The following is a 16036-nucleotide window of genomic DNA, read 5'->3' as shown; positions in this document are numbered from 1 at the left end:
TTTGTAGATTATTCATTGTTATAGAAATATTGCTGATTTTTAAAAAAGATTTGAGAGAGTGAGAGTGAGTGGGGGGAGGGGCAGAGAGAGGGAATCCACAAGCAGACTTCCTGTTGAGTGTAGAACCAGATGTAGGACTTGATTTCACAGCCTTGAGATCATGACCTGAGCTGAAACCAAGAGTTGCATACTCAACCTACTGAGCCATCTAGATACGCCAAGATGTAGCTGATTTTTGTATGTTGGCTTTGTTTCCTGCAATTCTTAGTTTATTTATTAGTGCTCATGGTTTTTTTGTGTGTGCGTGGAATCTTTAGGCTTTTCTGCATATGAGAGGATATTATCTACGAACAGATAATTTTACTTTTTCCTTTGCAATTTGGATGTCTTTTATTTCATTATCTTGCCTAATTGCTCTAGCTAGGACTTCATTCAGTACCCACTGAAAGCGGTGCTAAGGGGGAAATTTATAGCTATAAATGCTTAAATTAAGAAAACAAAAAAATCTCACATCAACAACTATCTTTACAACTTAAGAAACAAGAAAAAGAACAAATTAAACCCAAAACTAGCAGAATAAAGGAAATCATAATGATTATAAGCAAAGATAAATTGAGAATAACAAAATTAGTAAAACCAAAACTTGGTTCTTTGAATAAAACATACAAACCATTAGCTACCAGATGGACTAAGAAAAAAAGAGAGGATTCAAAATACTAAAATCTGAAATCAATGTGGGGATATTCCTACCAATTCCTACCCAAAAATCGTAAAAGTATTATGAACAATTATGCTGCAATAAATTGAATGACCTAGATGAAATGGACAAATTTCTAGAAACATAAGACTTACTTAATAAGACTAAATCCAGAAAAAATAGAAAATTTCAAGAGACCTATAACTTAGTAAGGAGATTTTTCTTGTTTTCTTAATTTAAGCATTTATAGCTATAAATTTCCCCCTTAGCACCGCTTTCAGTGTGTCCTATAAGGTTTAGTATGCTGTATTTTTGTTTTCATTGTCTCTAAATATTTTCCAATTTCTCTGTGATTTTCTTCTTTGAGCTATTGGTTGTTTAAGAGTATATTACTTGGAGAACTGGGTGACAGGCACTATGGAGGGTACTTGATGGGATGAGCACAGGGTGTTATGCTGTATGCTGGCAAATTAAATTTAAATTTTAAAAAAGTATATTACCTAATATCCATAAATTTATAAATTTTCTGGTTTTACCTCTATTCTAACTTCATCTTGTTTTCAGAAAAGACAACTTTGTATAGGTCTCTTTTAAAAAAATCTATTGAATCCTAATTTTTGGTCTGACCTATGGTCTATCCTGGAAAAGTCCCATGTGCACTTCAAAGAGTGTGGATGCTAGTGTTGTTGGTAGAGTGTTTTCATATGTCTGTTAGACCTAGTTGGTTTATTGTGTTAGGGCCTGTTTCTTTACTTCTGTCTGGTTGTTCTATCCATTATTGAGTGGGTTGTTAAAGTCTCCATTATTGTAGAAATATCTATTTTTCCATTTAATTCTGTCAGTTTTTGTGTCATGTTTTAGTGGTCTGTCATTAGGTACATAGATGTTTGGGCTTATCATATCTTCTTGCTGTTGTACTGAACCTTTTATTAATATATAATGTCAGTTTGCTTCTTGTAACCTCTTTTGATTTAAAGTCTACTTTGTGTAAAGTACTATAGTCAGCCCTACTCTCTTTTGGTTATATTTGCATGGAATATCTTTTTCCATCCTTTCATTTTTCATGTTGTTGTGTCTTTGGTTCTGAACTGGGTCTCTTATAGACAGTGTATAGTTGGATCATGTGTTTTTTTATTAATTCTTCCAATCTTTGTCTTTTGATTGTAGCATTTAATCCATCTACATTTCAAGCAATTAGTGATGAGGGACTTATTTCATTTTGCTCTGTGGTTTCTATATGTTCTGTAGCTTTTTTGTTCCTCATTTCCTGTTTTTTTTTTTTTTTTTTTTTGTTTAGCTGTTGTTGTTTTTTTTTTTTTTTATAACAAAATGTTTAACCCTCTTTCTCTTTTCCTTTTGTGTATATTCTGTAACTATTTTCTTTTGGTTATCATGGAGTTACATTTAACATCCTAAAGTTAATTTGAATTTATACCAGCTTCACCTCAATAACATAAAAAACTGCTAATTTACATCTTTATCCCCACCCTTTTAATCAATGATGTCCCCAAATTACATCATTATACAGTGTCTGCCCCAGAGTTTAAAATGGTAATAACTTTTGATCCATTTGCCTATTAAATTATGTAGAAAATGGGGGCACCTTGGTGGCTTAGTCAATTAAGTATCTATCTTTGGCTCAAGTCATGATGTCTGGGTCCTGCAGTTGAGCCCCATGTTGGGCTCCCTGCTCAGCAGGGGAGTCTACTGCTCCCTCTACTTTTCCCCTCCTTCCTGCTCATGTTCTCTCTAAAATAAAAAGATAAAATTTATAAATTATGTGGAAAACAAAATTTGGAGTTACAAACCAAAGTTATAACCGTTTTTAGAGTAATATTTTTTTAGAAAATGTATTAGTTTCTTGAATACTATAGAAAACAAAAAGAGTCACAAACAAGTTTTTGGGTTTGTTTTTTGTTTGTTTTGTTTTGTTTTTAAGTAATTTGTACACCCAACATGGGGCTTGAACCCACAACCCCAAGATCAAGAGTCACAAACTCTGCCAACTGAACCAGCCAGGGACTCCTACAAGCCAGTTTTAATATATCTCTAGCTTTTTAAATTGCCCTTGTGTTTACCTTTATTGAGATCTTTATTGCTTCATATGATTTCTTCTTACTGTCTAGTGTTACTTTATTTTACACTGCAGGATTCCTTTGAGCATATCTTACAGGGCAGGTCTAGTGGTAATGAACTTCTTCAGCTTTTGTTTATCTGGGAATATCTTGATTTCTCCCTCACATTTGAAGGGCAGTTTTGCTGGATATAGAATTCTTGATTGACAGGGGTCTTTGTGTGTGTGTGTTTTGTTTGTTTGTTTCCTTTTAACAATTTGAACATATTGGCCCACTGTCTTCTGGCCTTCAAAGTTTCTGATGAGAAATCTGGAGATAATCTCATTAAGCACCCCTTGTGTGTGATTTGCTTCTCTCTCACTGCTTCCAAGACTTTGTCTCTCTTTAGCCTTCAAAAATTTGATTATAGTGTGTCCTGGTGTGAGTCTTCTTGATTCATCTTACTTTGGAACTCCTAGGATGCTTATATTCATGTCTTTCATCAAATTTGGAAATTTTCAGCCATGTTGTTTTTTGAATATTCTTTTTGTCCCTTCTCGCCACCACCTTCTTCTGGGACTCCCACAATGTTTAGTTTGGTCTGCTTGTTGGTATTTCATAAGTTCTTGAAGCTCCGTTCACTTTTTTAGGTCTTTTTGCTTTCTGTTCCTCTGATTCAATAATCTCCATTGTCCTGTCTTCAACTTGGTTGATTCTGCTGCCTGCTCAAATATGCCTTTGAGTCCCTCTAGTGAGTTTTGTATTTCAGTTATTGTACTTTTCCAAGATTTCTTTTCTTTTTCTGTTTTCTGTCTGTTGGTTTTTCTCTTTTGTTCATACATCATTTCCTTGACTTTATATCTTCTTTTAGTTCTTTGAATATCTTTAAGAATCATGGTCTAGAAGTCTTTCCTAAAAGATCTTCCATCAGGTTTTTTTTATAGGAATAGTCTCTGTGGATTTCTTTTTCTCTTAAATGAGCCATACCTCCCTATTGTTTAGCATGTCTTGTGATTTTTTTTTTCTTGTTGAAAACTGGACATTGGGACTAACAATATGTATGGTAACTCTGGAAATCAGATTGTTTCCTTTCTCTAATCTCTTTGCTGTTTGTTACTGTTTTTGTTTTGTTTGGATCTGTGCCAAGTATCAGCCTGAGATATAAATTATAAGGTCTTTTTAGCTCTTTTCTGAGCCTTTTCTTGGGCATATACAGTCACTTCGGAATTTTCTCTGTATATGCATTTGTGCGTTTTGGAGGGTTTTGTTAGATTTTTGTTTCAGAGAAAGGTGAAGCACAAATGGGGAGGGGTAGAGGGAGAGGGACAAGCAGACTCCCCACTGAGCACAGAGCCTGGCTTGGGCTTGAACCCAGGACTCTGAGATCATGACCTGAGCTGAAGTCAGACACTTAACTAAGTTACCCAGGTACCCCTATGCATTTGTTTTGGATGTCTTAGTCTTTAATGTCCGGCTCCCCAAATTGGAAAAAGAATTAAATGAAGACAAGGGAGATATAAAGGATACTAATCCTTTACCTTCCCTGGAAAACACTTTGGTTGAAGGGAGGGAGACATTGAACAGTTGGGGAGGTGCAACAGCAGTGACTGCTCACTTGTTTGTACCTATTAGAAGCAGCAATCTGTGATCAGAAAACCGATCCCTGATAAATGGAGGATATGGTCCTTTTCCCCATTCTGGCTCCCACCAACTAAGTGCATGCTGCTCTGGGTGTACTGGCTGGGGAATGGACAGCTGCTATTGTGCTAAGAGCTGAAATTAATGGAAACAAGTCACAACTTACTGTCCAAGGCTTCTTCTGGAAATTGTAAGCCTTTAATAAACTCCAGAGTTCCTGGGTAGCTCTGTCGTTACGTGTCTGCTTTTGGCTCAGGTCATGAACCTAGGGTCCTGGGATTGAGCCCCAAGTCTCCCTCACCTTCTGTCCCTCTTCCTGCTCGTGTGCATGTGCTCTCTCCCTCTCTTTCTCTCTCTCAAATAAATAAATAAAATAAAATAAACTCCAGAGTTCCAACATAGTTATGTTAGACAAAGTTTCCCAATGTGCTTGTTCACTCTGTGGGGAGACTGATCTATAATTAAATACATTAAATGGTCACCATCTGTCCTTTTGCCACAGTTGTACTCAGTCATCTCTTGGTTGTATGAAACTTATCCTCTAGTAGATTTTTCAGGAAGGAGATTTATGTCCTACTCTCTTGAGTTCTTGTTATTCATTTTCAGTCTTTTATAGCCTTGCTATTTGAAGTATAGCTTGGCTGGGTATAAAATCCTTGTTTACCTTTTTCTTCCTGGTTCCTTGAAACAATTTCTTCACTGGTGACTTAGTTTGTATGTTGCTTGTTAAGTCTGATGACAGTCTAATTCTCTGTGTAATTTATTTGATCTTTTTATAAGCCCTGAAGATTTTTTTCTTTGTTTTTTAAATTTAGTCCTTGTACTGTGATATGTCTCAGATGATCTAGGTTAGTTGTTCCCAGAACTTGGTGGATTCTTTCAGTGTATTGATTTAGGTCTTCTTTTTTTTAAATTATTTTTATTTCTGGAAAGCTTTTCTAGATAATAGTTTTAAATACTAGTTAGTTTCCCCCTCAGGAACTTCAAATATACGTATCATGGATCTTTGTCTTTCTTCCATATCAACACTCAGTCTTAGATCAGTTTTGTTCTTCTTTTTAAAAAAATTTGTTTTCTTGAATTTCTTCTCCTTACTAAATTTTGATTCAAATCCATCCTTCTTTGAGTACCTTGTAAGTTAGTTTTTTTATATTTGATATAATTTTATCTTTTTCTTTCCATTTTAATGAGTTGTTTCATCTTTTTGTTGAAGTTATTTTTTTCACATTCCAAAATGCTTATGGTAATTCAGTTTAAAGTGCCGTGTTAAAATTTTCTTCTGATTTGTTGTTGGGTCTTTTTTTGTTTTTGTTTTTCAAATAAGCTCCACACCCAGCGTGGAGCCTAACACAGGGCTTGAACTCATGACCTTGAGATCAAGACCTGAGCTGAGATGAGGAGTTAGACACTTAACTGAGACACCCAGGTACTTCTGTTGTTGGTTTATAGAAAAGAATTTTGCTTAGCTGAAACGTGTAGATTTCCTGCTTACATATTTCTTACAATAATAGCTTTATATGGAATTGGTTTGAATTTTATATTTTTTGTTATTTAATTGACATAGTTCCTCATGTCCATTAGTGATGTCAGTTAGCAATATGAGGTTTTTTTCAGTGATGTTACTGGTCATGATACAGTAGAGAGGGGAGTGGTTTTTTTAATTTTGTTTTATAAGATACTGAGTTTTCTCCCTTATTTTCTTTTTTTTTCCCTTCACTACCCAGGAATGCTGAAAGTTGGGTCATATATAGTTTTTTTTTTTTTTAATTTTTTAAAAATTTATTTATGATAGTCACAGAGAGAGAGAGAGAGAGAGAGAGAGGCAGAGACACAGGCGGAGGGAGAAGCAGGCTCCATGCACCGGGAGCCTGATGTGGGATTCGATCCCGGGTCTCCAGGATCGCGCCCTGGGCCAAAGGGAGGCGCCAAACCGCTGCGCCACCCAGGGATCCCCCATATATAGTTTTATTTGCATTCCTTGTTAATTTTTTGTTTTGGATCTGGGGAGGGGATACTATTATTTTCCAGACCCAGAGTCTATGTATAGATTTTTAAAAACTATTACTTAAATGGTAACAAGGAAGAATTATGTTAACATATAATAAAAAATATTACTACAAAAGTTAATTTCCTTTTCCATTTTAGTTATTTTATGTGGCCTTTTTTCTTTCTCTTATTGTCTAATTTGTCCTATGTAAATACTTAGAAGACATGCAGTCATGGTTATTGATTGTTTAAAAATTTATGTGCTCCCCATTGTTCAGTTGAGGTCTTAACTGTAATGTAGTTATAGGGAGATGGTATTTGAATTTGGCTCCATCACTTAATTGGTTTGTTAAATTTAGTGCCTTCCTTCACTTCTCTGGCCCCATCTGGAAAATGAGGTTGAGGTGAACATTTCCATATTAGACTTTGGATTCAATAGAGCAACTTTGTAAAACATCTGAAACATTTAATTGAGCACTTGTCATTGTTTCAAATACTCCAAGCATCTAAAAAAGCCTGAACTGTGAAACCTGTTGGTAACGTCTTTCTTTTTCAGGTTGCTGGAGGAGCCAATGTGACTCAGATTTCAGAAGCACTGAGCCGATACAGGAATAGGTCATGTTTTATGAAGGAAGCTCTCTATAGGCTCTTCACAGAGACATTTTCAATGCAGGTAACCATGCCTGCTATTTTAAAGGTAACTATACTTCAGAAAGGCTTTTGCTACTACTTTTTACTTAGTTCGGTTAAAGCTATTTACCAAACAGAGTACAACAACTTATGTGCCTTATTCTATAGTGAGCCAAAAAGTACCCTCATGGAAAAAGGAAAACAATGTTTGGTTTAACTGCCAGATCATCTCTCATTTTGAGCATCTAAATTAGTTAGAATCATCCAGTGTTTTGGTTTAGTCTGAGAAGGGAGTTTAGGACATTTGTACTATTTTGCCTAAAATAGGATATCTTAATCTATAAACATGTATTCACTTTACCCTAAATGTTTTTTCTTGTTTATTCATTTGTTTACTCTTTAAAATATAATAAAGAGTTTTATTATAAAACTGGTTTTCTAAAAGAAAACAACAATGTCTCCAACAGAATTGGGGCAAAGTATAATATTTGAAGGTGGCCAGATCTACTACTTAACAGTATTTTGTGAGTAAAGTAAAATTACCAGTATTGATAGGGCCAGACTTTACTTTGGTTTACAGAAGAATGAGTTTATTTTAAATGTTATTGGAAATACTGAGTGGTTTGAAAGAAAAGAGCAATTATTTAAAGTGAAATGTAAAATGAAAATGAAGAATTGAAGCCACTTTGTCTTTATTATTATTTGTAATTCTTTATAGTTCCTTTAAAAAATTGGGTGTTTCTGTACTGTGAGAGATTAGATTTATTCGTAACTTAAAAGTATACTGTATAAGTGGAAAAAAAACTCTGGACCTTTGTTTCCCATTAGAAATGAGATTGAATTAGATTGAATTAGATTGAATTAAAAGTCCTTTTCATATCTAGGATTCTGTGATTTTTGAAAATCAAGTTTTGTGTTTTTTTTTATTTCTACATATTTAACTTACAGATGACAATCCAGTGAAATCCTAGGAATAGTTTAGCAATATAGAAAAAAGTCCTCTTCCATACTTGAAATGTGTCTTAGGTCTGTCTCTAGGCTCTGTTACTCAGAGTGAGGGGCTCTGGTCTCTTAAAAATCATGGTTCATGCCAATATCAGACTGGTTTCTGAGCTAGAGAGAGACAGAACAGATTGTATTGTTGCTGAATGGTAGTGCAGGTGTGGTCTAAGCTTAGTACAACACCTTCATGTTACCTCTGTGTTTTAGGTCTTCCACAGTCTGTCCCCTAAAGACCTCTCTAATGTTATGTTTACAGTTTCAAATTTGTTCAAAATTCTGTTAAATTCAGATTTTTTCCTCCTCTCTTGGTGGGTTCATCCCATCCTTTTGTCTGTTTTGTGTATTTCTTTATCACATTTCCCTTCCTTAGGAATCTCTTCTTTATTCCATCCCTACCGCCACCTCCTTCTGTCCAAATCTTATCTAACATCCTTCCTAAATATGCTCTCTTAATGAAGAATACTGAGCCATATCGGAAATGAATGCTTCCTCCACAGCTACCTTAGGCAGCACTTTTTATATACTTTTATGGTGCTTTTTTTTTTCCAGTTTCATATTTTGATAGCCTTAGCAATGTTATTTGTTTACATGCTATATTTTTTTCCACAAGGCTTTATGCTAAGGAATAGGGTGTGATTCATGTTTCTGTCCCCTGTAGTGCTTATCACAATGCCTTGTATGAAGTGAGGTTCAATAAATGGTTATGAAATCATGGAGGAAATGAAGTCCAGAGAAGGAGAGTGACTTGGCTAAAGTCTCACAGCTAGTTAATGGTTTCACTTGGATGGGTAGGTATTGCTGGTGTCCTAAAAAAGCAAATGCTGAGGATAGGAAAAAATGTTTCTGTCCCAATGAGCAAATATTTTTGCCAGCTAACACAAAAACAAGATAGTATGAAGAATGCTCATGTTGTCATATGCCACTAAAAACAAGTTCATCTTCAGCTTGTGGCTGTAGGAATGAGGAATCATCCATTGGATTTGCCAGTGCAGTTCACAGCCAGTGCTTGCGCCCTCAACTTAACACGCCAGGGCCTGGCCAGGGGGATGCCTGTTCGTCTGTTATCAGAGGTCACCTGTCTGCTTTTCAAGGCTCTGAAAAATTTCCCCCATTACCAGCAGGTAACTTGAATTGAATACTTGACTGCTTCTTCCTTCAGAACAAATATATGAAAAAAATTATTATTAGCTATTATTAGTATTATTTTTTAAAATTTTTCATTACCCTGAAAGAGAGAGAGAATAGATAAGGAATCTTTTTGTTTAAAAAAAAAAAAAGGCATCTGTTTGTTATAGAAAAAAAAAATAGCAGATTTGGATAAGCATTTGGGTTTACATTTAAAAAAAGATTTTTAGAAAAAAAAAAAATTAAAAAAAAAAAGTTTTTTAGAAACCAGTAACCCAGAATCCATGTACTATTAACACTTCAACACATCCCTGTAGGCTTAAAAAAAAGTTAAATTAAAAGTGAAAGTTAAATAAAAAAAAAAAAGTTAAACTGAATTGAATCATAGATACAAATATAGAGGCTAAAAACTGTAAAACTTCTAGAAGGAAACAGGACAAAATATTTGTGACCTCAAAGTAGGCAAAGTTTTCTTAGGATACAAAAAGCACACAGTCTAAAAGAAAAATAATAAATTAGAATTCATCAAAATTAAAAGCTTCTCACATGCACACACACCCACAAATTGGAAAGGCTAAGTCATGGGCTGGGAAAAATGTTTATTTTGTGTATATGAGAAAGGACTTTTATAGAGAATATAAAGAATTCAGTAGCACAAGATGAATAAATCAATTTCTTAAGACAAAAGATTTGAGCACTTTACTGAAGATATGCAGATGACAAATGAGCATGTGAAAAGATGCTCAGTATTTTTAGTTATCAGGGAAATGCAAATTAAAACCACATTGAAATACCACTGCATACCAAGATACTATTACACACCCTCTAGATTGGTTGAAATTTATTAATAAATATTTTACTTATTCATGAGAGAGAGACAGAGAGGGGCAGAGACACAAGCAGAAGGAGAAGCAGGCTTCTTGCAAGGAGCCCAATTCAAGACCCAATCCTGGATTCCGGGATCACACTCTAAGCTGAAGGCAGACGCTTAACCGATGAGCCACCCAGGTGTCCCAAGATTGGTTGAAATTAAAAGACTGACAAAGTGTTGACAAAGGTGTAGAGCAACTGAAATTCTCATGTATAGATGTTAAGAATTGTAAAATGAGAGATCCCTGGATGGCTCAGCAGTTTAGTGCCTGCCTTCCGTCCAGGGCGTGGTCCTGGGGTCCTGGGATTGAGTCACATCAGGCTCCCTGCATGGAGCCTGCTTCTCCCTCTGCCTGTGTCTGCTTCTCTCTCTGTGTGTCTCTCATGAATAAATAAATAAAATCTTAAAAAAAAAAAAAAGAATTGTAAAATGATAAAACTATCAGTTCAGTCTGGTAGTTTCTTTCAAAGTTAGACATACCTTTTTTACTACCTAGTCATTCCACTTCTAGAGAAACGAAATCATATTTTCATGCAAAAACTTATATGTGAATGTTCATAATGTCTTTATTCATAATACATCCCCTAAAGCTGAAAACTTTTCAGTTGTTGAATAGCAGGAGAATAGATAAATTGTGGTTTATTCATATAAGAAACTCCTATTTGGCACTAAAAAGTACTGATACATGCAACATGGATGAATATCAAAAACATTATATGCTGAGCAAAATAAGTCAGATACAGAAGAGTAGATATGATTTTATTTTTGTGAAACTTGAGAAAAGATTAATCTGTAATGACAATGTAATTTTCTGGGGTTGGGGTTTGTAAGTTTGGGATTGACTAGAAGGTGGTATGTGCAACTCTTGCGGTGATGGAAATATTTTTTATCTCAGTTATGGTGATGGTGGATGGTAGTGGTTATACAGCTGTATCAATTTGCCAAATCTAATTTAAGTGTATACTTAAAATGGAAATTTTTTAAAAATAAAATAAGGAAGGTGGCCTTTCCTCATTAAAAAAAAAAATCTATACTTCCACTTTCTGAAACGGAAGCTCCTTCACAGTTTAGCATTAATTCCTTCATGGAAGGCATCAGTTGGAGTAACAACTACCCCTATAAAAGGGCATGAATTCTCCATTTGGCCATAATTTCCACCACTGCCCTGCTGTGTCACACTCAGCCCTCTTCACTTATTTATGTTACTGCCTAGTTTCTGTTGGCATTTCAGGCTTGCTGCCCCTGCTTCATACCCTGTACTTCAGTTAGACTGGCCTACTCATGGCCTTTCAAAGAGATGGTGTATTTTTCTATTCCTACAACTTTCTCAGGCAGCCTCCTCTTTCTTTCCTGTCCATATAGACTCAGTTCAACCCCTACCAGCCTTACGTTGCAAGTATAGCTCTAACACAGAGTTAGTTATGAGATCTGGTAAGGACATTTGTAGATGGCCAGGCTTCAGTAATTGACTTGGATTGACACATAGGCAGGCCACTAGAGTTCAGAGGAAAGAGACCCCTTCCTTTGCCAGAAAAAAAAAATAAAAGTAGAGGGGGGTTATCCTTTAGGCAGAGGTGAATGATTAAATGAAGAACTTGGAGAGGGCCAGATACACAGTGAGTTCTCAGTAAGAAAAGTTCATTGGTGGCACCTTCCAAGTGCTTAGAATCTTTGTTTAGAAATGAGGTATACCTTTGCTCAAAATTATTTTTCTTTATTTCCTTAAAGTTACAGAAGAATTGTCTTCTCTCCTTAACTAATTCCAGGATTCTTGTGGATGTTCCATTTGACAGGCAAGTATAAAACTTGGTCATCTGATTTTGGGATATTTACCAGTGTTATTCTGAACATTGTTGACTTTTGGTTATTAGCTTCTTAGCAAGGGTTTGATTAAGGCTGGGCTAAGGTGTTTGAGGAGGATGTTCTGTTGAGCCTCTGCCACAGAGGTGATTGAAAGTCCCCTACAGGGGCAGCCTGGGTGGCTCAGCAGTTTAGCGCCGCCTTCAGCCCAGGGCATGATCCTGGAGACCCGGGATGGAGTCCCATGTCAGGCTCCTTGCATGGAGCCTGCTTCTCCCTCTGCCTGTGTCTCTGCCTCTCTCTCTCTCTTTCTCTCTCATGAATAAATAGATAAAATCTTAAAAAAAAAAAAAAAAGTCCCCTATAGATAACCCTAGAACAACGTGGGGGGTTAGGAACACTGACCTCCCTTATCCCCATCTTGCGAAGTCAAAAATGCACGTATAACTTTTTTTTAAGATTTTATTTATTTATTCATGAAAGACACAGAGAAAGGCAGACACATAGGCAGAGGGAGAAGCAGGCTCCAGGCAGGGAGCCTGACATGGGACTTGATCCCGGGACTCCGGGATCACACCCTGGGCCAAAGGCAGGCGCTAAACTGTTGAGCCACCCAGGGATCCCCACGTATAACTTTTAAGTCACCAAAAACTTTACTCATAGCCTCTTGTTGACTGGAAAGTTTTAGTGATAAACAGTTGATTAACATGTATTTTGTATGTTAAGTGTTATATATTATATTCTACAATGAAGTAACTTAGGGAAAAAAATGTTACTAAGAAAAATCATAAAGAAGAGAAAGTACAATACATTTTCAGTACTGTATTTATTGATACCAAAAGTTTATATTATCTGTTTAGAAGATGAATTATCTGTCAGTACCCACAACCGTATCATCTTATATGATACAAAACACTATAGATGTTGTATGTGTTACTAAAACTAGATATCAAAAATGAAAAGGTAGGGATGCCTGGGTGGCTCACTCAGTTAAATGTCCAACTCTTGGTTTTGGCTCAGGTCATGATCTCAGCTTGGGCTCCACGCTCAGCTGTGGGTCTACTTCTCCCTTCTCTCCCTCTCCCCATCCTCCTGCGCGTGTCCTTTTCCTCTAAATAGATCTTTACAAAAAGAAAGAAAAGGTAATGTGGGGTGCCTGGCTGGCTCAGTTAGTAGAGCATATAACTCTTGATCTCGTGGTTGTTAGTTTAAGCTCCATGTCAGGGGTGATGTTTACTTAGAGAGAAAAAAAGAAAAGATATTATGAAAAAGAAATACTTGGACAGCCTGCGTGGCTCAGCGGCTTAGCACCACCTACAGCTCAGGGCGTGAGCCTGGAGACCTGGGATCGAGTCCCACATCGGGCTCCCTGCATGGAGCCTGCTTCTCCCCCTGCCTGTGTGTCTGCCTCTGTGTGTGTGTGTGTGTGTGTGTGTGTGTGTGTGTGTGTGTGTGTGTGTCTCATGAATAAATAAATAAAAGCTTTAAAAATAAAAAGAAATACTTATTTACAGAGCGCCCGGGTGGCTCACTTTGTTAGGCATCTGACTCTTGATTTGGACTCAGGTCATGATCTTGGGGTCATGAGATGGAACCCTCCATCAGAGTATACCTGTGTATTGCATTCTGTGTGTGTGTGTGTGTGTGTGTGTGTGTGTGTGTGTGTGTGTGTATATAAATTTATACACACACAGAGGTATATTCATGCATGGGATAATGAAGAAGCAGCAATATGATTGCTTTATGGTATTGTATATAATCAATAGAGTTGCTTCATGGTAGCCTAGCCTTACACTATTGAATGAATCACTATAAAATTTTTATGGCATATAATATAGCAGTCATATTTATAATACAATATTGTAAATATTGTTACATTAAAAAAAACTACCTACCTGTAATGATAGACTGATAACCCAGTTTCTACAATTATGGCAGAAAGGCATATTATATGGTAATGTAATTCTTTGAAAGCAAAGTTATAAGCTGTAAGAAAACTAACACATTGCTAATTTTATATTAAATATCACTTACCGGGCAGCCCCGGTGGTGCAGCAGTTTAGCACCGCCTGCAGCCCAGGGTGTGATCCTGGAGACCTGGGATCAAGTCCCATGTCAGGCTCCTTGAATGGAGCCTGCTTCTCCCTCTGCTTGTGTCTCTGCCTCTCTCTCTCTCTCTCTCTGTGTCTCTCATGAATAAATAAATAAAATATTTAAAAATAAATAAATATCACTTACCTTATGCATAGGTAGAGGTAGGCTATTCACTTCCATGCAAGTCTTGCATGTGATATTCTGGATCACGAATACTTAGGTGGTGATGATGATGACACAGAAACATTTCATAGTTGCTATACGGTTATTAGATGTTCACATGAAAATACACGACAGATAATGCTTATTAACTGTAAGCATGATGATTATTTACTCTTCATTAAGTGTGACTAGATCATCATAAAGGTCTTTATCCTCATTGTTTTCATGTTAAGTAGGCTGAGGAGGGGTTGGTCTTGCTATCTTGGGGGGGGAAGAGGTGGAAGAAGTGGAAGGCGAGGCTGGTACAGTTGGTGTACCTTGACAGAAATACATCATAACTTCTGTCTGACTTCTTTGCTTTTTCATTTTTCTAAAAATATTTCTATATAGTACCGATCCTTCTTCCACCATTTGCTTTAGTTTCTTTGCTCATATCCTATCATCCATGTCATAAAAGAAGCCAAGAGCAGTCTTGAATAATGAGACCCTTCTGCCAGATAATCTAATGTCAGTTTATTTTCTGGCACTGCTTTTACATCTTCTTCCTCATTGTTGGGCACTGGTTTGGAAGTGCTCATCTCCATCAAATTGACCTCCGTTAATTCCTCCAGTGTGGTATCTATTAGCTCTTGAATTTCTCCAATAACCATGTCTTGAAACTCTTTATCCCCCACCTTTTTTTTTCGGCCATATCTAAAATCTCTTTCATGATTCCCTTGAAATCATGAATCAACAGATTCACTCTGTTATAATTACTATGAAGTCACGCACAGCATCTGGACACACTTTTCTTCAGAAATTTATTATTTCAGGCTTGATGGCTTTTATGGCTTTTTCTATAATAACAACAGTGGCGTCTTCAATGGTGTAATCCTCCCAGACTTTCATGATGTTTTCTCTATTGGGATTCTCTTCCATAGTGTTGACAGTCCTCTCCGTAGAATACTGTGTGTAATGAGCCATAAAGGTCTCTATCACCCTCTGATCTAGAGGCTGAATTAGAGGTGCTGTGTTTGAGGGCAGATAGACTTCTTTAGTGCCTTCAGTGTTGAACACATGCGATTCTGGATGGCTAAGGGTATTATCCAATATCAAAAGAATTTTATTTTATTTATTTATTTATTTTTTTAATTCTTTTTTTTTAATTTTTTTTTTTTAATTTTTATTTATGATAGTCACAGAGAGAAAGAGAGGCAGAGACACAGGCAGAGGGAGAAGCAGGCTCCATGCACCGGGAGCCCGATGTGGGATTCGATCCCGGGTCTCCAGGATCGCGCCCTGGACCAAAGGCAGGCGCCAAACCGCTGCGCCACCCAGGGGTCCCATCAAAAGAATTTTAAAAGGCAGTCCTAAATCAATATTGCACTATATGTTAATTAGAATTGAAATAAAAATTTAAAAATTTGAAAAAGGCAGTCCTTTACTGACAAGGTACCTCTTGACTTCAGGGGCGAAGTATTGATGGAACCAATCAAGAAAAAGGATTCTTGTCCAGGCCTTCTTTGTTGTATAATCAAGAGACTAGCAGCCAGTGTTTCTCTTTTCCCTTCAAGTTGTGGGGATTAATAGCTTTATAGATAAGGGCAGTTCTTATCATAAAGTTGACTGTATTTGCACAAACCAGTATGTCTCTTCCTGCCTTAAATCCTGGTGTTTGCTTCTCTCTCTTGATAATAAATGTCCTTTGTGGCTTTTTTTTTTTTTTTTTTTTTTTTTTTTACAGAATGGGGCACTTTCCGTCTACATTAGAAATTTGTTCAGGTAGATCTCTTTCCTCTTCTATGATTGTCTTAATGGTGTCTGGGAACTCATCTGCTGCCTCTTGATTGGCATAAGCTTTTTCTCCTGTTATCTTGACATTTTTATTTATTCATGAGAGACAGAGAGAGAGAGTCAGGGACACAGGCAAAGGGAGAAGCAGGCTCCATGCAGGAAGCCTGATGTGGGACTCAATCCTAGAACTCCAGGATCACGCCC

At 36.6% G+C, this 16036-nt stretch overlaps 1 protein-coding gene across 3 annotated transcripts in view; it reads left to right on the top strand.

Moving 5' to 3' along the window:
* Nucleotides 1-16036, top strand: part of ZYG11A (zyg-11 family member A, cell cycle regulator) — a 69953-nt gene that overhangs the window by 38020 nt on the left and 15897 nt on the right. For all 3 annotated transcript variants that reach the window (XM_041770558.1, XM_041770560.1, XM_041770559.1), the window contains 3 exons: nucleotides 6932-7072; nucleotides 8952-9128; nucleotides 11732-11796. In XM_041770558.1, coding sequence (XP_041626492.1) covers nucleotides 6932-7072; nucleotides 8952-9128; nucleotides 11732-11796 — 383 coding nt within the window. The remainder of the gene's footprint in view (nucleotides 1-6931; nucleotides 7073-8951; nucleotides 9129-11731; nucleotides 11797-16036) is intronic.

The sequence above is a fragment of the Vulpes lagopus genome, chromosome 10 (genome assembly GCF_018345385.1).
Source record: "Vulpes lagopus strain Blue_001 chromosome 10, ASM1834538v1, whole genome shotgun sequence".
Lineage (NCBI taxonomy): Eukaryota > Metazoa > Chordata > Mammalia > Carnivora > Canidae > Vulpes > Vulpes lagopus.
Note: the sequence above shows the minus strand (reverse complement) of the source record. Positions and strands in the feature narration are given on the sequence as shown.